Source organism: Gadus morhua, chromosome 1 (genome assembly GCF_902167405.1).
Source record: "Gadus morhua chromosome 1, gadMor3.0, whole genome shotgun sequence".
NCBI lineage: Eukaryota > Metazoa > Chordata > Actinopteri > Gadiformes > Gadidae > Gadus > Gadus morhua.
In genome coordinates, this window is record NC_044048.1 from 20,752,437 (window position 1) to 20,774,936 (window position 22,500).

The following is a 22,500-nucleotide window of genomic DNA, read 5'->3' on the forward strand; positions in this document are numbered from 1 at the left end:
CAGGATGCTGTAGCGCGTGTCGGGGAGCAGCTTCTGCAGCACCACCTGCCTCTGGCTGCCCGGCAGCACCAGCTAGAGGAAAACAAACGCACCCTCAGTGTGAGGGACTCAACAGGAAGCTACAGGGGGGGCTACAGACCCCTTAGATCTCGAGACCTCCCAGACCTCTAGACCCAAGACCCCCCAGACCCTAGAGTCTAGGATCTGGGGGTCTGGAGGTCAGGAGGTTTAGGGCCTAGATCTCTAGACCTCCATACCCCCCAGACCCCCCGTCGGGGGGTCTCCCGTCGGGGCTGTACTCACGGTGGTGTCGCGGGGCTCTGTGGCGCTCAGGGCGCTGTAGGAGACGCGGTACTGCAGGACGTGGGCGTTGGGGGAGTCCCAGCTCACCAGAAGACTCACCGGCGTTTCCTCGGCAACGGTGACGGCCGTCGGACCGCCGCCGGACACTGGAGGAGGACGAGAAGAGATCAGCACAGGATAGCTAGAGCTAGCATGGGCTGGGAGGGGATAGGAGTAGTAAGGACTAGCAAAGGATAGCCCAGGATAGCTAGAGCTAGCACAGGGTAGCTAGGGCTAGTAAGGACTAGCACAGACTTGCTAGGAGTAGATAGGGCTAGCGAGGGGTAGAAGTTACTCAGAATAACTAGGGCTAGGGCAGGAAAGCTATTAGCTTGGAGTAGCTAGGCTAGTTAAGTGTAGGAGTAGCTAGGAGTAGCTCGGGCTAGCATTGGATAGCTAGGAGTAGCTAGGGCTAATGAGGGCTAGCTAGGTTAGAACTTTGTGTGTGTGTGTGTGTGTGTATGTGTGTGTGTGTGTGTGTGTGTGTGTGTGTGTGTATGTGTGTGTGTGTGTGTTTGCGTGCGTGCGTGCGTGCGTGTGTGTGTACTGTATGTAATATATGTGTGTGAGTACCAGCATGTGCATGTGTGTGGGTATATGTTTGTGTGTGGGTACTGTGTGTATATGTGTGTGTGTGTGTGGGTATACGTGCATGTGCATGTGTGCATGTGCATGTGTGTGTGTGTGTGCGTCCCTACGCGTGCTGTAGCGCGTGGCCACCGCCTCGCTCTGCGCCCCGTCGGCGTACAGCGCGGAGAGGGACACCTGGTACTCCTTCTCGTCCTCCAGCCCCTCCAGGAGGGCCCCCTCGCTGGGCCCCGGGACCCGCAGCTGGGGACGGGGGGGCTCCGGTCAGTCCATCCATCCGCCTGAACCCCCCTCGCTCACTCTTCTACCCTCTCCCCCCTTTCCTCCCTCCTCTACCCCCACCCTCCTTCCCTCTTCCTTCCTTCCTCCCTCCCTCCCTCCCCCCTCCCTTCCTCCCCCCTTTCCTTCCACCTTCCCCCTTCCTCCCTCGCGGTTCTACAGCCTCCCTCCCTTCCTCCCCCCTTTCCTTCCTCCCTCCCTCCCTCCCCCTCCCTCCCTCTGTCTCCCTTCCTCCCTCCCTCCCTCCCTCCCTCCCTCCGTCTCCCTCCCTCCCTCCTTAATATATAATAATAAGAAAGGACTTGTCGATACAATAATGATTAAGAACACAGAATAAAACACACCAGATTATAATAAATACTGCAAATGGACACGATGTACTAGGTCAAAACGTTACTCTACCTGTCTCAGTTCTCCCCCCCCCCCCCTACCTGTGTCCCCCTACCCCCCCCTACCTGTCGGAGGTCGTCCCCCCGCTGAGGGAGATCCACTTGATGAGGTCTCCCCCCCCTCCCTGTCTCAGGTCTCCCCCCCACTGAGGGAGATCCACTTGATGAGGTCTCTCCCCCTTCCCCTCCTCCCCCCCCTCCCTGTCTCAGGTCTCCCCCCTCCCCCCTACCTGTCGGAGGTCTCCCCCCCCACTGAGGGAGATCCACTTGATGAGGTCTCTCCCCCTTCCCCTCATCCCCCCCCTCCCTGTCTCAGGTCTCCCCCCTCCCCCCTACCTGTCGGAGGTCTCCCCCCCCACTGAGGGAGATCCACTTGATGAGGTAGCTGATGGCGTCGTCGGCGGCGGGCTCCCAGTGCAGGGTCAGCTCCCCGCCGGAGAAGTTGGTGACCCTGAGGTCGGTGGGCGCCGGGACCCTCACTGGAACACAGGGAGGGGGGCTCCAGTACTGGTACTCACTGGGGACATGACTGGTACTAGTACTCACTGGTACTAGTGAGTACTAGTAAAAGTACTGCCACGTACTACTACGCTTTCTGTGTTTGTGTGTATTTGTGTGCGTGATTTACACATTTGTGTGTTTGTGTGTGCGTGCGTGTTTGTGTGTATGTGTGTCTGTGAATAAGACATGTGCTTCGATAAGTGACTGTGTGTGTGTGTGTGTGTGTGTGTGTGTGTGTGTGTGTGTGTGTGTGTGTGTGTGTGTGCGTGTGTGTGTGTGTGTGTGTGTATAACTGTGATCCCAGTGATCGGTGCCCCCTGGCGTGTCTGTGCATGTGCGCTGTCCCTACGCGTGGTGACGTTGCTGGTGAGCGCGGCAGAGAGGCCTTGTGGGTACTGGGACTGGACGGAGACCAGGTAGCGGGACAGAGAGGACAGGTTGGGGACCAGCACCGTGTTCACCCCCGTCACCTCCACCTGCACCCCCACCCCCCGAGAGAGAGGGGCGGAGCTTAGCATCAGGCTAGCTATTAACAAGTAGCTTTAAACACATATACAGACAAACGCACACGCACACACACACACACACACGCACACGCACACGCACACACACACACACACACACACACACACGAGCACGTTGCGTAATGTTTGGAGGCGCGGTCACCTGCTTGACGTCGCTGCCGTGATTGGTGGAGCAGGTGACCCTGTGCCCGGGGACGTCCACCGCCCCCGGCACCCAGCTGACCCTCAGCATGCTGTGGGTAACCATGGGCAACTGGATGCTCTGGGGCCGGGGGAGGGGGGCTGGGAGGAGGGGGGAGGGGCATGGGAGGAGGGGGAGGTGCATGGATTATGGAGGAGTCTGCGGTCCCGCCCCTACGCTGTTATCACGACGCCAAGGACATCGTCAATGATGATAGCTCAATGCTATCAAAATATTAGTGTCATGCTATCACCGTGCTATCATAATGCTGACTCCACTCTGTGAACATAATATTATCTATCATAAGGCTATCACTTTGGGAGCTCCACGCTAAATGAATCCTATTTTCATAAAAGGCGTGCTGGCTTTGAATATATTATAATGCTGTTATAGCGCCACCCGGTGGTTGTAGCAGGTGATGGCATCAGAGAGCGGCTGAGAGAGGACGATAGTGAGAGAGCGAGAGAGAGCGCAAGAGACAGAGAGAGAGAGAGAGAGAGAGAGAGAGAGAGAGAGAAACATGAATGAACATGAATAATAAAAAGTGTTTACGGAGTGAGCATGTGGGAGTGACCAGCTGACCTGTGACCTTTCCAATGGGGTCATAGGTCAAAACCTCAGCAGGAAGTGTTTTCTGTGTGGTTAATGATCGTGGGAATAGGGGGAGGGGCTAGGGTTGCCTGTGGTACCCTGGTATATTATGTTAATGAGGGGGGAGGGGCTAGTGTTACCTGTGGCTCCCTAGGCGCTTATGTTAATGAGGGGGGAGGGGCTAGTTTTACCGGTGGCCCCCTGGGAAGGTATTTTAATGAGGGGGGAGGGGCTAGTTTTACCTGTGACTCCCGGCGAGGTTTTGTTAATGAGGGGGGAGGGGCTTGTGTTACCTGTGGCTCCCTGGGCAGTGATTGGGTCGCTGGGTTCTTCGTCGTACAAAGCGTACAGCGTCACGGAGTAGTCCGTCGCCGGGATCAAACCCACGAGCTCCACGGACGTCTGGTCGGCACCGAACCTCAGCTGCAAAGCACAGGAAGTGTGAGCCGTGACCATATATGGACCGTCTCCAGAGAGAGGGAAATGGAAGGAGGGAGGGAGGAAAGAGGGAGGGAGAGAGGGACGTAGGGAGAGGGGGAGGGAACACCCACGAAAACTCACTCACTCACTCACCCACGAAAACTCACTCACTCTCACACACAAACACACTCCCATACACACACACACACTGACCTCCTTGGCGTCGTCGGGCTCCCCCAGGTTGAGGGCGGAGTAGAGGACCATGTAGTGCGTGGCCCTCGGGGCCGCCCCCCAGCGGACCCCCAGGCTGCTGGGGGACGAGGGGGACACCTGCAGGTCAGACGGCCGCACCAGGGTCTCTGGGCGAGAGACAGTCACACACAGGCAGAGGGAGAGAGAGAGAGAGAGAGAGAGAGAGAGAGAGAGAGAGAGAGAGAGAGAGAGAGAGAGAGAGAGAGAGAGAGAGAGAGAGTGACAAAAGTCAACAAAGTATAACAAAGTAAGATGTACAGGTATTACAGGTTTTCCAAATGAGTCAGAGCTACAGGTGTTCGAGGTGAATCAGAGTAACAAGTGAGTCAGAGCTACAGGTGAGTCAGAGCTACAGGTGAGTCAGAGCTACAGGTGAGTCAGAGCTAGAGGTGAGTCAGAGCTACAGGTGAGTCAGAGCTACAGGTGAGTCAGAGCTACAGGTGAGTCAGAGCTACAGGTGAGTCAGAGCTACAGGTGAGTCAGAGCTACAGGTGAGTCAGAGTAACAAGTGAGTCAGAGCTAGAGGTGAGTCAGAGCTACAGGTGAGTCAGAGCTACAGGTGAGTCAGAGTAACAAGTGAGTCAGAGCTAGAGGTGAGTCAGAGCTACAGGTGAGTCAGAGCTACAGGTGAGTCAGAGCTACAGGTGAGTCAGAGCTACAGGTGAGTCAGAGCTACAGGTGAGTCAGAGCTACAGGTGAGTCAGAGCTACAGGTGATAGAGATGAAATGGTGTTACAGATGAGTCAGAGCTACATGTGTTCCAGGTGAGTCAGAGCTACAGGTGTTCCAGGTGTTCCAGGTGATTTGGTGTTCCAGGTGTTACCGGTGGTGACGGTTCCACGGAGAGGCAGGCCCACGTTCTCTTTGAACACGGGGAAGATGGAGATGTGGTAGAGGGTCTGGGAGGACAGGCTTCCTAGGAGAACCGTTGTTGTGGATCCGTTCACCACCACCTAGACACACACACACACACACACACACACACACACACACACCAGAGTTTACCTGGCACCTATGGCTTCATGATGCATACATCATTTCTGAGGATAACTGTCTCGTATTTTTCAAACAGAGTAAATAACCAAACATCAACATGAACCACGCCCACCACAATCCATCGCCCAATCAGCACACAACCCATCAACCAATCAGCACAACCCATCAACCAATCAGCACAACCCATCAACCAATCAGCACAACCCATCAACCAATCACCACACAACCCATCAACCAATCAACCATTCACCACACAACCCATCAACCAATCACCACACAACCCATCAACCAATCACCACACAACCAATCCCAGACCCAGACCCAGGCCCAGGGGGCCGGCTCACCTCCTGGGGGGACTGGCCCTCGGCGCTGTGGTAGACCACGCGGTACTGGAGCACAGGCCGGCCCAGCCCGGCGGGACCGGACCAGTGGAGCCGGACCTCGCGGGACCCCAGCTCTGAGAACCGCAGGTCGGTGGGGCTGGGGTCGGACTGGACCGGGTCGGGCGTCGGGGGCCCGCGCTCCGGTCCTGCACGCAAAGCCAGCAGCCAATCACAAAACACTTCCTGGTGGGTCGATAGTGGTGGAGTCCATAATATCGCTGGTTCTTTATGAATGTTCATTCAGGACTCTGGAAAGTTGCTGCTTGGCACTTGGTTCTATGAACTGTGGACTCACTCTAGTAGAGAGGAGTCTAATGTTTGCAAACATTAAAATAGGTTCATTGTCTAAAACTATTGTCTGCTTGTTGCATTTAGAAGTCTCCTCTGTCCTAGACGCAATTCTCTCTTAAAGGTCCCATGACATGAAAATCTCACTTTGTGAGGTTTTCTATCATAAATATGAGTTCCCCTAGCCTGCCTATGGTCCCCCAGTGGCTAAAACTTGCGTTTGGTGTAAAACGAGCACTAGCTGTTCTGCTCGCCTTTGAAAAAACGGAGGCTCAAGCGCGCTGATTTGGAATGTCTGTGCTCATGACGTCATGAGGAATCTCAGCTCCTCCCCTTACTCTGCCTGGCCCGCCCAGAGACGTTGGCCCGCCAATGAGACTCGACCGTGCGAGCGCCACATGTGTGTGTGAATACACACACTGTAACGCAAGTGTTTCTTGTCGGTTCTTTGACGTGTCTTGTATTTCCACAACGAGACTGTCGTGGGGGTTATCTGAGCCATGGTTGAGAAGGAATTGGGGGAAAGGAACTTTGGTTTGACTCGCTGAAGTACATGAACTGCGACATGCCGCCGGTTGCCGCGAGGCACCATCGCCCGGCAGCGGGCAGCCGGCAGCGCGCGGTTCAGTCGACTTCAGGTTGATTTGAAAGTGGAAGAACCAGAGACGTCGCAGAACCCGACAAAGTCGTTTGTGATTCATAATATCGTCTGGAGACGCACACAATATGTTATAGATATCTATGCATTATATGATATTAGATATAGAGCTCCAGGACTGTAACGCAAGTGTTGTACACTTCCTTGTTATTTGGATAACCGTTTTGCTGTTGGTGTGATGGCGCATAACACGTCGGACTCTCGTCTCTGGTATTTCTACAACGAGACTCGTATTGGGGGTTATCTCAGCCAAGGTTGAGAATGAATTGGGGGGAAAGAACTTTGGCTTTGACTCCCTCAAGTCAAGAACATGAACCACGACAAGGAGGAGAAAGGGATCTTTGCCGGGCAGCGCTTAGGCACCTCCGCCTCCGGCGGTGGTCCCTCAGCGGGGCTCAAGCGGGAGACATTCGCCGCCAACAATCCCTTTCTCCTCCATGTCGTGGTTCATGTTCTTGAGGGAGTCAAAGCCAAAGTTCCTTCCCCCCAATTCATTCTCAACTTTGGCTGAGATAACCCCCAATACGAGTCTCGTTGTAGAAATACCAGAGACGAGAGTCCGACGTGTTATGCGCCATCACACCAACAGCAGAACGGTTATCCAAATAACAAGGAAGTGTACAACACTTGCGTTACAGTGTGTGTATTCACATTGATGTGGACGTTGAAGAACCAGGAACGTCGGAGAACCCAACGCGGTCGTTTGAGATTCATAATATCGGCTCACACAGCTTTTGGCCGTGATAATATATATTAGGCTATATGATATAGATATCTGTGTAGGCTATATGATAATATTTAGATATAGAGCTCCAGGACTCCCGTGTGTTCTAGAATATTTACAGAACACGGCTAAAGGCTGTGTGCGCCTCGCCATTGCGATACATCCACTGTAAACAGAGCGCATGGTACCGCACGTGGCTGCAAGCTGCTCAGGGCCACACCCCCACCCTCCTCCTTGACACGCCCACCGAAACAGCGCATTTGGGGGAAGCTCAATGTGCGACTGGCTCGGAGTGGCTGTAACTCTGCACCACGGCTGAATTTCAGGAACGTCTTTGAATACTGTGTTAGTTGCCCACTAATACCTATATTAAAGAATACATAAAATAGCATGTCATGGGACCTTTAAAGAAATTGCCACATATGGTTCTATGAACATCCTTACACAAACACACCTGACGATATATTGTTGTTTCACTTTCATCTGACAAATGTACTTATCACAAGTCAATGTGGAAAGAAGCGTCTGCTGAACACCCTGAACATAAATTGTAAATGTAATCTGGAGTGAAATCCACGAATACTCTGAAGTGAACCATCACCCCCTAGTGGTGATGCCAAGTCACTACACCCCTAATCCCCAGGCGCGCGCCATGGAGCGGGAGTGCGGCTGGTCTTACGTCTGGCGGCGTGGCGGTCGGCGATGCGTCCGCAGAGGATGTGGACCAGGCGGGGCACCAGCTTGCTGAGCAGGTGGAAGTGGTGGACGGAGTAGACGTTGAGCTCCACCGGGGGCGACGCCACCTGACGGAGCTCCGCCTCGTCTGCGTTCTTCACACCTGGGGGGATGGAGGGGGGGGGCACACTCTCGTCAGGCCGGCGCTCACCAAACACTATGGGAGAGGGGGGGAAGGAGGCCTGGGAGGGAGGGAGGGGGAGATGGAGGGAGGAAGGGAGGGAGATGGGGCGGGAAGGAGGGGGAGATGGAGGGAGGGAGGGCGGGAGGGAGGGAGGGAGAAGGCGGGAAGGAGTCAGGGAGGGAGAGAAGGAGGGAGGGAGGGTGGTCGATGGGGGAGGGAGGGAAGGAGACATAAGAGGGAAGGAGATGGAGGAAGGAGGTGGGGGAGGAGGAGAGAGGGATGGGGAGGGAGGGAGGAGATGGGGAGGGAGGGAGGCCTCCAGGGCATCTTGTATTCAACAGGACAACATAGCAAGAAGTCTGTGGATCGAGGGTTAACAGAAACAGCCCTCAACCTGCCTGAGGACAACGGTCCACTCGGGTTTTGAGTTTCCCCACATTTGCCTTTTCCAATTTCCATACATTTTCCGCAGTATTGCTGTCGACGCAATCCCTAGCCAGCGCCTCAAAACGAGGACGGGTTCTTATGACTCGTTCACCTGCGTGCTGAGAGCTCTAGCCACAGCCCGTTGGTGCATTTGTGATGGACAATCCATATGTTGTTTCCTGTTAGTCATCTAAAGCGGTGTTTCCTATTCCTTGTACGGTCTAGCCACCCTACCTTTCCTCAGTGTCATCTTAATGTTAACCTTCCTACTTGGGTAAACCGGCCACAAGGGAGAAGGCATCCCCTTACGCATTCTTCTGCTTGAGAACAAGAACACAGGCCACTCTGTGTCTTGGGTAAACAGGACCTGATTCGATTATTTACATTGCATTGTGGGGAGGATGTGAAACGGTTTAAATAGCTTTGTCGAACTGTGTTGTGGACTCACTCTGCTAGAGAGGAGTCTAATGTTTGCATACATTGAAATAGCTTCCTTGTCTCAAACTATTGTGTGCTTTTTGCATTTAGAAGTCTCATCTGTCCTAGACGCAATTCTCTCTTAAAGAAATTGCCACAACACATTCCAATGGTTCCTGCCGTTGTTCCTCTGCTTGGCACAGGAATGTGTACAGGATGTGACATCACAGGACGTGACATCACAGGGCATGACCTCTGACCTATGCCGATGATCTCCACGCCGGTGGCCTTCAGCCGGTTGCCGGCGGTGACGGCGTCGTCCTGTGATTTGCCGTCGGTGAGCAGGATCAGGAAGACGGGCGTGTCCGGCCGGGCCCCTGACTCCGCCCCCAGCGTCTCATCCATCACGTGGAGCAGGGCCTGGCCTGGGGTCAGGGGTCAGGGGTCAAAGGGGTCAAAGGGGTCATGCAAGGTCAAGTTCACACACACACACACACACACACACACACACACACACACACACACACACACACACACACACACACACACACACACACACACACACACACACCTGTGAAGGTGTTTCCTCCCTTGTATCTGAAGCTGCGGATGGCCTCTATCAGGTCCTCTTTGTTGGTGAAGTTGTTGAGCTGCCACTCGGTCCGAGGGTCCGAGCTGTACTGGGTGAGGGCTGACACACACGCACGCACGCACGCACGCACACACACACACACACACACACACACACACACACACACACACACACACACACACACACACACACACACACACACACACACACACACACACACACACAAGCATTTCTGTTAATTTAAGTATCCTTTTTATGTGGTCATAAATCCTTGTGGCAGCCCAGGATGTTAGCCCCGCCCCCTGCCCCGCCCCCTTATCACCAAAGCGGACGTGATTGGCTCCGATGCGGAAGCGGCTGGCCACGCCCTCCAGGAACTCGCGGACGCGCCTGAAGTCGGTTCTGCCGATGCTCCAGGAGCCGTCCACCACCAGGACCACCTCCGCAGGGGCCTCCGCATCACAGTCCACCGGGGCCCGCGGGGAGCCGCCTGCACACACACACACACACACACACACACACACACACACACACACAGTTACAAATACAACACACACATACATACACACACACACACACACACACACACACACACACACGGTTACAAATACAACACATACACACACAAACACACACACACACACGGTTACAAATGCAATACATACTCACACACACACGCACACACACAGTTACAAATACAACACACACACAGGGTTACAAATACAACACATACACATACAAACACGGTCACAAATACAACACACATCTCCATGCCTGTATATATGTACACCACCTAACATATACAAAACTGCACACCGTGTTTCACAACCTTCCCCTAGGCAACCATAGGGATTCCCCGCCTTTAGGTTGGTAGGTTGATTCCCTTTTGATTTAATTGTAGGGTTTTTGAGAGCGAGCGATCGAGCAAGCGAGAGAGAGAGAGAGAGAGAGAGAGAATGAGAATAAGAGAGAGAGTAAGTGTGTGCCCTGTGGGCATGCAGGAGCTCCTGTTATTATCCAGCCCTCTCCTTGTCTCGGCCTTCAGTTAACCACCTGAAACCCCCCATTAGCGCTAACAGGAAGCGGCTAACAGCTAGCTCCCCGCTGGAGGGCTTCAGAGGTGAGCTCTGATGAGGGGGAGGGGGACTCAGACTGGAATGCTTGGAGGAAGTGTGAAGGCTCCCTGAAACACTGTATGGAACTAGATCAGGCTTCCTTTCTCCTGATCCAGATCAGCTTAAAGGTGGGACATGTGATCAGGTGAAACAGGATGTCAGAGTGTGGTAATTGCAGGTATTAGAGGAAGTGGAGGTGTAGTTTAATGGCCCACCCCCCCCTACCTGTCACAGGTACAGGTGTTACCTATGATGACAGTCATGGGATAACCTGTAACAGGTAAGGATAAAGTGTTACCTGTGGTAGGTAGGCTGGATTACCTGTAAGGGTAGCATGTGTGTGTTACCTGTAACAGGTAAGGATTACAGGTCCCTTTAGTAGGTATGGTCGGTTACCTGATCAGGTAAATGTATGTGTTACCTGTAACAGGTAAGGATTACATGTTACCTTTGGTAGGTAGGGTGTTCCTACCTGTAACAGGTACGGGTGCGTGTTACCCGTTGTAGGTAGGGTGTTCCTACCTGTAACAGGTAAGGGTCCGTTCTACCTGTAACAGGTACGGGTGCGTGTTACCCGTTGTAGGTAGGGTGGACTACCTGTGGTAGGTTGTGAAGGGGTGGTCTTTCTCGGGTTGTTCTGAGCCTCTCTTTTAGGCTCCTTCTCCCTCCCCTTCGGCCTCTCCTTATCCTTCTTCTTCTTCCTCTTCTCCTTGGGTGTCCTATCTGGGGGAGGGTCTTCGTAGTCCGAGGAGGCGGGGTCTGTGGGAGGGGGGGGTGAGCAGCAGAGCGTTGTGAGGCCAACAGGTGTTTACGGTACGGGGTGAGAGCGCTAATGGGTGCTCTCACTAGGAGCTAGCGCAAACGGGCGCTAGCACTAACGTAGGACAGCGTTAACGGGGGGGTAATGCTAACAGGGGCTATTGCTAACAGTGGCAAGTGCTTGCCAGGCGCTAGTGCTATCATAGGCTAATGCAAAATACTAGCTTATAGTGCATCATGGGAGTTTCCTTATTCCGCCATAGCGTGATGGTAGTCATGGAGAGTTGTTGTAACCTAAAAGCAGAATGAACTTTGTTTCGCCACGCCTTGTGAAATAAAAAACGCCCAGCCTTCCTCTAACCAAAATGTATCCACAGTATGAAAAATCTTTTAAAGGAACTACTAAATAATGACCCAAACCCCGTCACTACCATGACCGTCCTATGCTGCTACTTTTCCATTTACATTAAGGGCAATTAGCAGATGCAATTAGCGACTTACAACTGTTAATGCACACATTCACACACCGACGGCGGGGTCAACCACGCACACAAGCTGGCGACAGCCGGCTCGTCAGGCGCAGTTAGGGTGAGGTGTCTTGCTCAGGGACACCTCAACAGCTAGGCGGAGCCGGAGATCGAACTAGCAACCTTGAGGGTACCAGCTCTCCCTCCTGAGCTAAGCTGATCCCACTTGGAGAAAAAATGGAGGCGGTCATTGCAGTCATGTGACGTCTGGCCGAGCGAGCCCGACAGCTAACGAGTGACGTTACCTGTAGAGTCTGTCTTACCAGCGACGGTGGCGCTGGTAGTGGTGGTACTGGTAGTACTGGTGGGGAGGGGTCGGGTTGGGCTGGGCGTGTCTTGGTACAGAACGGTGGGCGCCCCCAGCAGGGCGCCTGTGACGTCATCGAGGTCACCTGACCCCGAGCCAATCGGCGACAGCCTCCTCTTCCCGTCGCGACCTCCGCTACGCAGAAGCTCCTCCTCCCTCAGGCCAGATACTGTAAGGGGCGGGGTCATACAGGGACTTTATACACTGCTTTGTTACCCAATCAGAGGCTTTACACTGCATGACTCCCATTAAACTTTGCATGCAAACACACACACACACACACACACACACACACACACACACACACACACACACACACACACACACAAAGACACACCCAAAGACAGACACTGACACGTACCCATGGCACGCACACACACGCACACCCACAGACACACACACAGACACACACACAAAGACACACCCACACACCCAAAGACAGACACTTACACATACCCATGGCACGCACACACACGCACACCCACACACAAACACAGTTAACACACACACACGCACACACAAACACAAACACAAACACAACACACACACACACACACACACACACACACACACACACAGCCAGTGGTGTTGACTATGCATGGCGAAATAAATAATTTCAGGTGGTGAGTTTGGATCCAATTTAGATAAGAGGCAGGTGCTGTTTGGAGACGCTCCAGCCACCCAGAACCTGTCTGAACCGGCCAGGCCATAACTCTCCACCAGCCAGAGCTGCTCCCTGAAACCTCCGTGAGCTGTGTGTCTGTCAGGGGTGAGAACCTTCTGGACGGACACAGCGTCTAGACGGACCTTCATCAGGAACGTCGGACTATTGGAACATCGTCTATGGACCAGGGACTGGGGAGCCGTGTCAGGAGAGCCCCCGAGCGGCGTCTCCCCAGGCCGCTGGTGGGAGGTGGGAGGAGGAGTACGCACTAAGGAGATGTTCCAAGAGACTGGAACAATGTAAAACTGAGGAGGAGGAGGAGGAGGAGGAGGAGGAGGAGGAAGAAACAGGGAAAGGGGTGGGGGGCTTTGGAGATAAATCAAGTTTCCGAGACTCCCGTCATTCCTGAGTGACAGCAGCATTCCTGGTGTGTGTTTGTCTGTGTGTGTGTGTGTGTGTGTGTGTGTGTGTGTGTGTGTGTGTGTGTGTGTGTGTGTGTGTGTGTGTGTGTGTGTGTGTGTGTGTGTGTGTGTGTGTGTGCGCGCGCGCGCGTGTGTGTGTGCGAGTGTGTGTGTGTGTGTGTGTGTGTGTGTGTGTGTGTGTGTCTGAGCGGGAATGTTTGTGTTTGTTTGTCAAAAGGTGAGTGGATCACCTGTCCGGACAGGACTAGAGACACTGGCTGTGGGGTCGGGGTTAAATAGTTGGGGGTGGAGCCTGGATGAGGGGGTGGGGTTCGATGGTTGGGGAGGAGCCTGGCTGAGGGGGTGGGGTTAGATGGTTAGGGGTGGAGCCTGGCTGAGGGGGTGGGGTTCGATGGTTGGGGTGGAGCCTGGATGAGGGGGTGGGGTTAGATTGTTGGGGTGGGGCCTGGCTGAGGGGGTGGGGTTAGATGGTTAGGGGTGGAGCCTGGATGAGGGGGTGGGGTTAGGGCTTGTGAGTTTGGGGTTGAGTCTTTAAATCCTGTGTTTCTCAGCTTCTAGGCTGCTTGGCAGTGATCCGTCGTGATGAAATTAGAACACCAGGAGAGACATCAAAACCATGGGCGTTATCACACCCTCAGGGACAGCGGAGGAGCCAGCTTATCAGATGTTATGTATCCCATAATAAGCTGTAGAGCAATCAGGGAACAGGGTTTACTGGCTGAGCTCCAGGAGAAATTGACACCTACTCAGAAGATTCCTCTGTTGCTCCATCATCTGGAGGAGGAGGGAGGGAGAGAGGGAGGGATAGGGGGAGGGAGGGAGAGAGGGAGGGAGGGAGGGAGGGAGGGAGGGAGGGAGGGAGGGAGGGAGGGAGGGAGGGTAAGGAGGATGGAGAGATGGAGGGAGAAAGGGAGGGAGGGAGGGAGAGAGGGAGGGAGGGAGGGGGAGAGGGAGGGAGAGAGGGAGGGAGGGTGAGGAGGGAGAGATGGAGGGAGAAAGGGAGGGAGGGAGGGAGGGAGGGAGGGAGGGAGGAAGGGAGGAAGGGAGGGAGAGGGGGAGAGAAAGGCAGGGAGAGAGACAGGGAGGCAGAGAGGGAGGTAGGGAGGGAGGGAGGGATGGAGGGAGGGAGAGAGGGAGGGATGGAGGGAGAGAGGGAGGGAGGGAGGGAGGGATGGAGGGAGGGAGGGAGGGAGGGAGAAAGGGAGGGAGGCAGGCGTCTTACTGGTGAAGCGTCTCTTGGCCAGCAGCCTTTCGGCCGTGCCGTTGAGCAGCAGGACCTGCAGGTTGTACTCCTGGGCCGGGTCCAGCCCGGCCACCGTGGCCCGCCCCCGCGTGGTGGTCAGCATCAGCTCCGGCTGGGGCACGTCTGCATGCCGCCGCGGCAACGCACACAACAACAACAACAACAACCACAACCACCACCGCAATAATGAGAACAATGAAGTACAACGAACAACAAAGGACCGCGGCAAACAACAGAGGTCAACAAGGACGACCCACTGGTGGTCTGTGTCCTGTGTGTGTTGGAGTCAGGGGTGGGGGGGACCAGGGACCTGAGGGTGTGGTACCCGGGTCGGACTCACCTGCGATGGGCTTGACTCGGACCTTGTAGCCCTGAACGGGGCCGTCAGCCTCCCGCCATTTCATCTGCAGCCGGTCCTCCGACAGAACAGTGAGCTTCAGACGACCTGCACACACACACACACACACACACACACACACACACACACACACACGGGCGTACACCCACACACACACACGCATACACACACACATCTAAATGTATTAAATGATAATGGGACCTTGTGCGTCTATTTACAAGTGTTTGTGTGATATGTGTGATGTCACATAATGACATTCCCGTCCGCAGACATCCATCCCCAAAGTGGGTCTCCCATCTCCTCCCTGTCCCTCCATAACTCCCTTCCCCACATCTCCCCCTCCATCACTCCCCCTCTCCTGTCTCCCCCTGCAAGTCTCCCACCTCCCTCTCCTTCCTCTGAATCCATCTCCTCTCTCCCTCCCTCTCCTCCATGTCTCCCTCCCTCTCCTCCCTCTCCCCTGTCTCTTTCCAGATGGGGAGCAGTGTGACCTTTGACCCTGAGCTCAGACCCTCCTGTTGTTCTGAGCTCATCTCCATTTCTTCCAGTGTGTTTTTTTACTTTCCCTCCAACAAGCGTGTCTTTCTCTCCGCCGTCGTCTCCCCTCAAAGAGCGTTCTGTTGGGGTCTTCCTGCCCGGGTCCGAGGGGGACAGGAAGTGGGGTGGGGTCAGAGGTCAGGGTCCCAGTGTACCGGAGGTTTAAAGGGACTTTACATGGAAGGAGGGGGATGGGGGAAGGACACCACTACTGTGGTCACCAGGATACCACCACAACTCGGTGTGTGTGTGTGTGTCTGTGTGTGTGTCTGTGTGTGTGTGTTTGTGTGTGTGTGTGTGCGCGTGTGTGTTTGTGTGTGTGTCTGTCGGTGTGCCTGTGTGTGTGTGCAGGAATGTGTGTGTGTGTGTGTGTGTGTGTGTGTGTGTGTGTGTGTGTGTGTGTGTGTGTGTGTGTGTGTGTGTGTGTGTGTGTTTCTATGTATGCATGCATGTGGAAACGCGTATTGGTATATGTGTGTGTGCGTGTGTATGCGCTTATGCATGTGTGTGCGTGTGCATGCGCTTGTGTGTGCCGGGTTACTCTATGAGGGCCCCTGGCATGGGATCATACACGGGTCAGGGCCCTCTCCACTAACAACGGGCCCCCTGCCAGCAAGAGGACAGACAGACAGACAGACAGACAGACAGACAGACAGACAGACAGACAGACAGACAGAGGGTCAGACAGACAGACAGACAGACAGACAGACAGACAGACAGACAGACAGACAGACAGACAGACAGACAGAGAAACAGACACAGGGTCAGACAGACAGACAGACAGAGGGTCAGACAGACAGACAGACAGACAGACAGACAGACAGACAGACAGACAGACAGACAGACAGACAGACAGACAGACAGACAGACAGACAGACAGAGAGACAGACAGACAGACAGACAGACAGACAGACAGACAGACAGACAGACAGACAGATCAACTCTTGTGCGAGCTCTGAATAGCCCAGATTCTCCATTTTGTCGTTTAGGTTCCACGAGAGCTGATCATCCAATCAGAAGAGCCATAGCGTTCCTCGCAGCATTCACACGGGACACACCATTAAGGGAGCAGAGCTATCAACACAGAGTGGGGCGGGAGGCAGCGGCGGTTTGGGTGGTCCGGTCCCAGCCAAGAGGTTCTGGGATCCATCCCACTCGTAAGGGCGTGGATCTAAAACAAGTAATCACTTGAACCTTTCATTTTGTTGAAGGTGTTGGCTCCATGATGACTAAACAGTAAACACAGAACCTCTGCAGATTTACGCAGATATGTGAATTTAATTGGATGAAGACACAGAGCAGTATATCACAGAGCTGCAACATGAGAGGACATGAGGAGGAGGAGGAGGAGGAGGAGGAGGAGGAGGAGGAGGAGGAGGAGGAGGACGAGGAGGAGGAGGAGGAGGAGGAGGAAGAAGAGAAGGGCTAGGAGGAGGAGGAGAAGGAGGAGGAGGAGAAGGGCTAGGAGGAGGAGGATGAAGGCTAGGAGGAGGAGGAGGGTGAGGAGGAAGAGGAGGAGGAGAAGGGCTAGGAGGAGGAGGATAAAGGCTAGGAGGAGGAGGAGGGCGAGGAGGAAGAGGAGGAGGGGGGCTAGAAGAAGGATGAGGAAGGCTAGGAAGAGGAGGAGGAGGAGGGGGTGGAGCAGGAGGGAGTTACCCTGGGCGTGGACCTCTGAGGTAAGGAGCAGGAGGAACGCGAGCAGACAGCGAGCCATCGGTGAGGAGGATGACGATGAAGATGGAGAGAACACCGGATTGAGATGAATAAAGCCTGAAAGAAAGACAACCGTCATTAATCAAATGTATTCCCTGTCATTAATCTAATGTAATCATCTGTCATTAATCTAATGTATTCATCTGTCATTAATCTATCGTATTCATCCGTCATTAATCTATTGTATTCATCTGTTCAAGAACTCAAGAACTATATCCCCTACTATATCTCGAGCCTCCAAGTGCTTCTGTCAGTATGTGGGCACACAGACAGAGGGACAGGGGGACAGAGGGACATGGGAGGCTCCAGTCTGGTCTCTTTGTGGATGCCATGGGTACGGTCACTTTTCGGTGGCTCTTCCCACGGGAACCCTTTTATGAGCCGCGTGCAGATGGGTGCCGCGGAGACGCAGGCAAGGTAAATACAGGTGAGAACAGGGAGTCCTGCTCATTACAGGGATGGATAATAACACACAGAGCAGGCACACACACGCACACACACACACACACACACACACACACACACACACACACACACACACACACACACACACACACACATACCCACACACACACAAACACAAACACATACCCACATGCACATGCACAAGCACACACATGCACACACACTCTCTCTCTCCCTCCCTCTCTCTCTCTCTCCCTCTCTCTCTCCCCCCCCCTCCCCCCCCCCCCCCCCCTCTCTCTCTCTCTCTCTCTCTCTCTCTCCCTCTCCCCCCCCCCCCTCTCTCTCTCTCCCCCCCCCTCCCTCCCTCCCTCCCCCCCCTCTCTCTCTCTCTCTCTCTCTCTCTCTCTCTCTCTCTCTCTCTCTCTCTCTCTCTCTCTCTCTCTCTCTCTCTCTCTCTCTCTCTCTCTCTCTCTCTCTCTCTCTCTCTCTCTCTCTCTCTCTCTCACCCTTAAAGAGGTCATAAACGAGCCTAAAGACCAGCTGTTTTTATGAGCACTTCGGTTGTTGAACTTTATTTTGAACTTTATGTTGGCGCACACATCAGGTATACATAAAGGAAGCTATTCTTTAAATAACTACGAGCCCAAATAGGCCTATTGCCTAAAGCTACACAAGCAGAAGTGGTTCTCCAACGCCCTACAACTCTACGGTTCTACAGCCCACACTTTCGATAGCAAATTAAACTATAAAACTCCTGCATTAAGTCTGTGGTTTCGATGTTATGATGTTTCAGGTTTAAAGTGTATTTTTCCTGTGTGTCTAAAATGGACAGCAACAGAAGTCACGAATGATCTGACAATGCTTGAAACCAGCTCTTATGAGTCACTTTGATCACTCCAGAGTACCGACATGTAGGAAACAGGGTCCATAAAATAAAGCCAGTCAAAAGGGTAACTCGTCTCGTGGCGGGGATCCCAAAAGCCTCCAGACAACGCGGAACCATAACTCATACTGCTGAGGGGCCGTCCTGACTGGAGAGCAGCGGCGCTCAGGTGAACTCGTCAGGTGGCCTGCTGGGCGGACTCACATCCACCGCCTCACAGACAGGGGCCTCCGGAATACCGGGACGCACGGAATACCAGGACACACTGACAGCCGTCCAGCGGCAGTCTTGTACTGACAGGTCGACCCGCGAAGTACCCATTTGAATACTGTGCTCTATCTAAGAGCGAGTTTGGGAGGGGACTCGACGCGGTTGGACGTTCACCTGCAGCCCCCACCCCCCAACGTTGTGCCCCCCCCCCCCCCCCCCCCCACCGCCCGCTGATCCGACCGACAAGCCGCAGCTTGTCCCGATTGTTGCTCAGTCAGAGCGGATATTCCTCACAAGGTCTTAAAGTCCAATCCATATGCCGATGTCCCTGCATCTGGTTTTGACAAAGGTGAGGTCAAAGCGATCCCACCTTGAGCAGGTATACAACTGAACTGACCCCTGACCCCTGACCCAGCTGCCCGGGCAGAAGAGCTGCCTCCTGCATCTGAGCAAGGTTTTACCGTTAGACCACAGTCGTTCCCTGTCAGTCAAGAGGGTCGAGTTCAGCGGTAATGTAGAAATAACAGATATGGTCATTTCTGTGTCATAACGACAATTCATGACTTATGATCCGTGGCTGTATTTTAACCTCTTGCGCACACGCGTAAAGTGGATTAAATGAGTTAATATGTACCGCTTCAGTAGAGCCCAGACACACAGCCTACCTGTTGGCGCTGTGATCTCACCTGGAAAACATGACACAGGTCCCCCAGGTGTTTGTGATGACACCCGACAAAAATGCGTGGCATCTGGATTCGCGCAATTTTACGCATTACTTTACGCATCATCAAATACATCTCATAATAACCCCAACTACATTGACCGTTTACACAATTCCTTGCGGTCGTTCTCTTTAAACTTGATGACCTCGGGTTACGTTCTCCAACAAAAGAGTCCGTTCTAACTATCATCGAACCACTAGTACCTGAGTGTGGGAGCCGGAGGACAAAGAGAAAAGCGAAGCAGAACTATCTATGCGCCATCACACCGGCCAGGTGAGAACGTACCTGCGTGGGGCTCTGCAGCGAGTGGCGGGGTTCCTTCAGTCCGGCGGAGGGGAGGTGTCCACGGGCATGGGTTCCTTTAGCACTGTCGGTTCTCCTCCATGGAAGCCCTCCTGGTCTCGTAGTGGGAGTGAAACCCGATCCGTCCCAGGAGCCCTCCTGCCCCCCGGCTGGGTGTGGCGCCACTCGGGGAAACAAGAAACCTCTCCCGAGTCAAGTTCCTCCCCGGACGTTCGACTCCTTGGTGGAATATCAATGACGCATCTTAAGACCCATGGCTGTTTGTGTAAATCCCACCGACAAGAGACGGTACAGGAGGAGATGTTCACTGGTGCGTTTGAAACGCATGTAGAATCTAAATCTTACCATAACCCTAACCCTTGTTGTCAGAAAGGCGCAGATGTTTCCAACTGCAGGCATCCAACTGCAGCCCCGGAGCCGGGGCCTGTGGTGTGGCAGGTCCGAAATCATCTGCTTTTTTCGACAATTTGCGTCACATTTAACAGTCCCTAGCTGCAAGAAAAATAAATAACTATTATTTATTTTGGCGGTTAGATACATATATATTTGAATATATATAAATACATATATATATTAATATATATTAAAAAAGGGTTATATATATATATATATACACACACACACCTTTTTTTTATTAAATTAATTATTTTACTGAAATTGAACAAGAAAGATTAACGTTGAAGAACTGGACTGGGGCAGCTAGGGACCGACTGTGATGCAAAACGTCGAAAGAAGCCAGCAAACACCACAGGCCCCTCTGCCACACCCCGCTGCCACATGTCGGGCCCCAGGCAGCTGGGTTTCTCAGCAGTTGGCATCTTAACAAATTGGTTTTGCCCCACTTCGCAGTGGAGGTAAGGTGGATGTGGACAGAGTGTGGTGGTCGACGGGGTGTTCAGACGGTGCTGGATTAAACACACGAGTAGAGGAGCGGGATTTCTGTGGACGCCCCCAAATCATTTATTCAATTGCACCAAAGCTTTCAGAGACACACCGGTCCCGACATACGGCTTTCAACTGAGCGAGCATCCATTACTTTCTCCGTGTTAGAAGTTCCTCTGGTCCAGCGTGGCAACACGGGGCAGACAAGGCACGTGGAGGTTGCTCTGTACAGGTCTCTGGCGTCATCACATGTACATCACGTCATAGCATGTTATAACACATTAAAACACACCATAACAAGGCAGAACACATTATTAACAAGTCCTAACATTTTTATTCTTTTTTGACCTGCTAATTGGAGAGCTCTAGGGAAAACCCCTGCCTGAATTTTAAATTAATCGTCAAACAAAAATAATTGGAGATAAGTAGCAGATATAATCTCATAAATAAGTCGCCCATTGTTAGTCCAACTGTCTGGGCTGGGGACTGGACTCGTTCCGCTTGGAGCACAGTCCAGTTACCTACAATGATTGGTAACTGTCGTACGAATACCTTGCATCAACTGAATCAGCTGAAATTTAAAAAAATTTCGTGTCTTGATGAGTATTTTGTGTTTGCGTCGTCATGAAACATCTGGTCGATGTTATTTAAAACTGCTGAGAACGCAATCCAAACTTGACATGCTCAGAAGAGCATTTTATAACAAACGGTAGGGGAGAAACGTAAGAGTTGAGCTAGCTGCGTGAGGGTTAACTCAGTCGTAGGCCTATAATATTATCTCCTCAACAAAAATTAAAGCGAAACAACAAAAAAATTAAACTGACCGGGAATACTTTTTTGGTTTGGTCCACAGCGTTCAAGCCCTCGAACGTGACCCTCACACGCCCATCAACGACATCAATGGTTATTTCATGGGTTTAACTCACTATGACTAGTACCCCGGTTAACCCCAAACAGACATATGGCAGCTGGATTAAAAACAACAATTAAAGCTTCTGGATCGTTTTCGTCGGTTACTTCCTATTTTGTGGTGTCATAACATTAATCCGTTTCCGTGACATCAGGGCGGAGTCGGCTCCTCCCTTTTGCGATGCCATAAACAACAGACACTGTTTTCACGAGGTCGCTCGTTATTTCCTGATTTGAGTGACGTCCCGGCGGTCGTCGGGTGTCTCCATGCTGTCAGTGTAGACTGATCTCCTGTCCGCAGTCAGAGTCTTCGCCCCTGGGCGGGTCCTCGTCTTCGTCGGCCCGCAGCAGAGGCAGCTCCAGCTCCGAGCTCTTGCTCGTTAGGGGCCTTAACGAGGGGCCCTTGTCTGAGGGGACAGAACACAGCAGACATGAATGCCGGGTCGTTATGTTACTGTACGTCCTGGCGCTTAATGTACGCACTTATTGTATGTTATACGTCCTGGCACTTAATGTACGCACTTATTCTATGTAGTACGTCCTGGCACTTAATGTACGCACTTATTGTATGTTATATGTCCTGGCACTTAATGTACGCACTTATTCCATGTAGTACGTCCTGGCAGTTAATGTACGCACTTATTGTATGTTGTACGTCCTGGCACTTAATGTCCACACTTATTGTATGTTTTACGTATGTTTTTTTTTTTAACAGAAAATCAGTGTGTGACTAGATGCCATGTCTTTAAGTAAGCTAACTTACTCCTGGAGTAGTAGGTCTTGAGGCCCACGTGCAGCGAGATGCCGGACAGACACACGGCGAAGCCCAGCCAGTTGACCGCGCTCATCCGGTCCCCCATGAAGCCCGCCGCTAGGAGCAGGGTGCACACCTCCTGCAGGAGCACGGGGGAGAAGGGGAGGTGATGAGGAGAATAGAGGGGGGGGGGAGAAGGGGAGGTGAGGAGGAGAACAGAGGGGGGGGGGGGGGGGGGGGGAGAAGGGGAGGTGAGGAGGAGGACAGAGGGGGGGGGGGAGAAGGGGAGGTGAGGAGGAGAACAGAGGGGGGGGGGGAGGGGAGGTGAGGAGGAGAACAGAGGGGGGGGGGGGGAGAAGGGGAGGTGAGGAGGAGAA

The 22,500-nt window shown here is 53.2% G+C and overlaps 2 protein-coding genes across 4 annotated transcripts in view; both read right to left on the reverse strand.

Moving 5' to 3' along the window:
• The window catches only part of LOC115550647 (collagen alpha-1(XX) chain), a 32,900-nt gene extending 12,860 nt beyond the window's left edge, over nucleotides 1-20,040 (reverse strand). The window contains exons 1-21 of one of the 3 annotated variants that reach the window (XM_030365887.1): nucleotides 19,924-20,040; nucleotides 19,561-19,797; nucleotides 16,999-17,112; nucleotides 14,788-14,892; nucleotides 14,427-14,570; nucleotides 12,057-12,287; nucleotides 11,123-11,284; nucleotides 9,733-9,900; nucleotides 9,390-9,509; nucleotides 9,079-9,243; nucleotides 7,796-7,954; nucleotides 5,408-5,592; nucleotides 4,891-5,020; nucleotides 4,029-4,174; nucleotides 3,689-3,818; nucleotides 2,766-2,905; nucleotides 2,449-2,575; nucleotides 1,935-2,077; nucleotides 1,041-1,173; nucleotides 304-449; nucleotides 1-72 (exon numbers count right to left, since the gene is read on the reverse strand). The exon at nucleotides 1-72 is cut by the window's left edge and continues 58 nt beyond it. In XM_030365887.1, coding sequence (XP_030221747.1) covers nucleotides 1-72; nucleotides 304-449; nucleotides 1,041-1,173; nucleotides 1,935-2,077; nucleotides 2,449-2,575; nucleotides 2,766-2,905; nucleotides 3,689-3,818; nucleotides 4,029-4,174; nucleotides 4,891-5,020; nucleotides 5,408-5,592; nucleotides 7,796-7,954; nucleotides 9,079-9,243; nucleotides 9,390-9,509; nucleotides 9,733-9,900; nucleotides 11,123-11,284; nucleotides 12,057-12,287; nucleotides 14,427-14,570; nucleotides 14,788-14,892; nucleotides 16,999-17,056 — 2,664 coding nt within the window. In that variant the 5' untranslated portion in view covers nucleotides 17,057-17,112; nucleotides 19,561-19,797; nucleotides 19,924-20,040. Of the gene's footprint in view, nucleotides 73-303; nucleotides 450-1,040; nucleotides 1,174-1,934; nucleotides 2,078-2,448; nucleotides 2,576-2,765; nucleotides 2,906-3,688; nucleotides 3,819-4,028; nucleotides 4,175-4,890; nucleotides 5,021-5,407; nucleotides 5,593-7,795; nucleotides 7,955-9,078; nucleotides 9,244-9,389; nucleotides 9,510-9,732; nucleotides 9,901-11,122; nucleotides 11,285-12,056; nucleotides 12,288-14,426; nucleotides 14,571-14,787; nucleotides 14,893-16,998; nucleotides 17,113-19,560 lie in introns of all 3 variants that reach the window. The other 2 variants (XM_030365878.1, XM_030365896.1) reach the window with 2 other exon arrangements.
• Nucleotides 20,041-20,510: 470 nt separating this feature from the next.
• slc35h1 (solute carrier family 35 member H1) overlaps nucleotides 20,511-22,500 on the reverse strand; it is a 7,074-nt gene continuing 5,084 nt past the window's right edge. The window contains exons 9-10 of the mRNA XM_030366866.1: nucleotides 22,133-22,262; nucleotides 20,511-21,776 (exon numbers count right to left, since the gene is read on the reverse strand). Of these exons, the coding sequence (XP_030222726.1) occupies nucleotides 21,643-21,776; nucleotides 22,133-22,262 (264 nt within the window). The 3' untranslated portion in view covers nucleotides 20,511-21,642. The remainder of the gene's footprint in view (nucleotides 21,777-22,132; nucleotides 22,263-22,500) is intronic.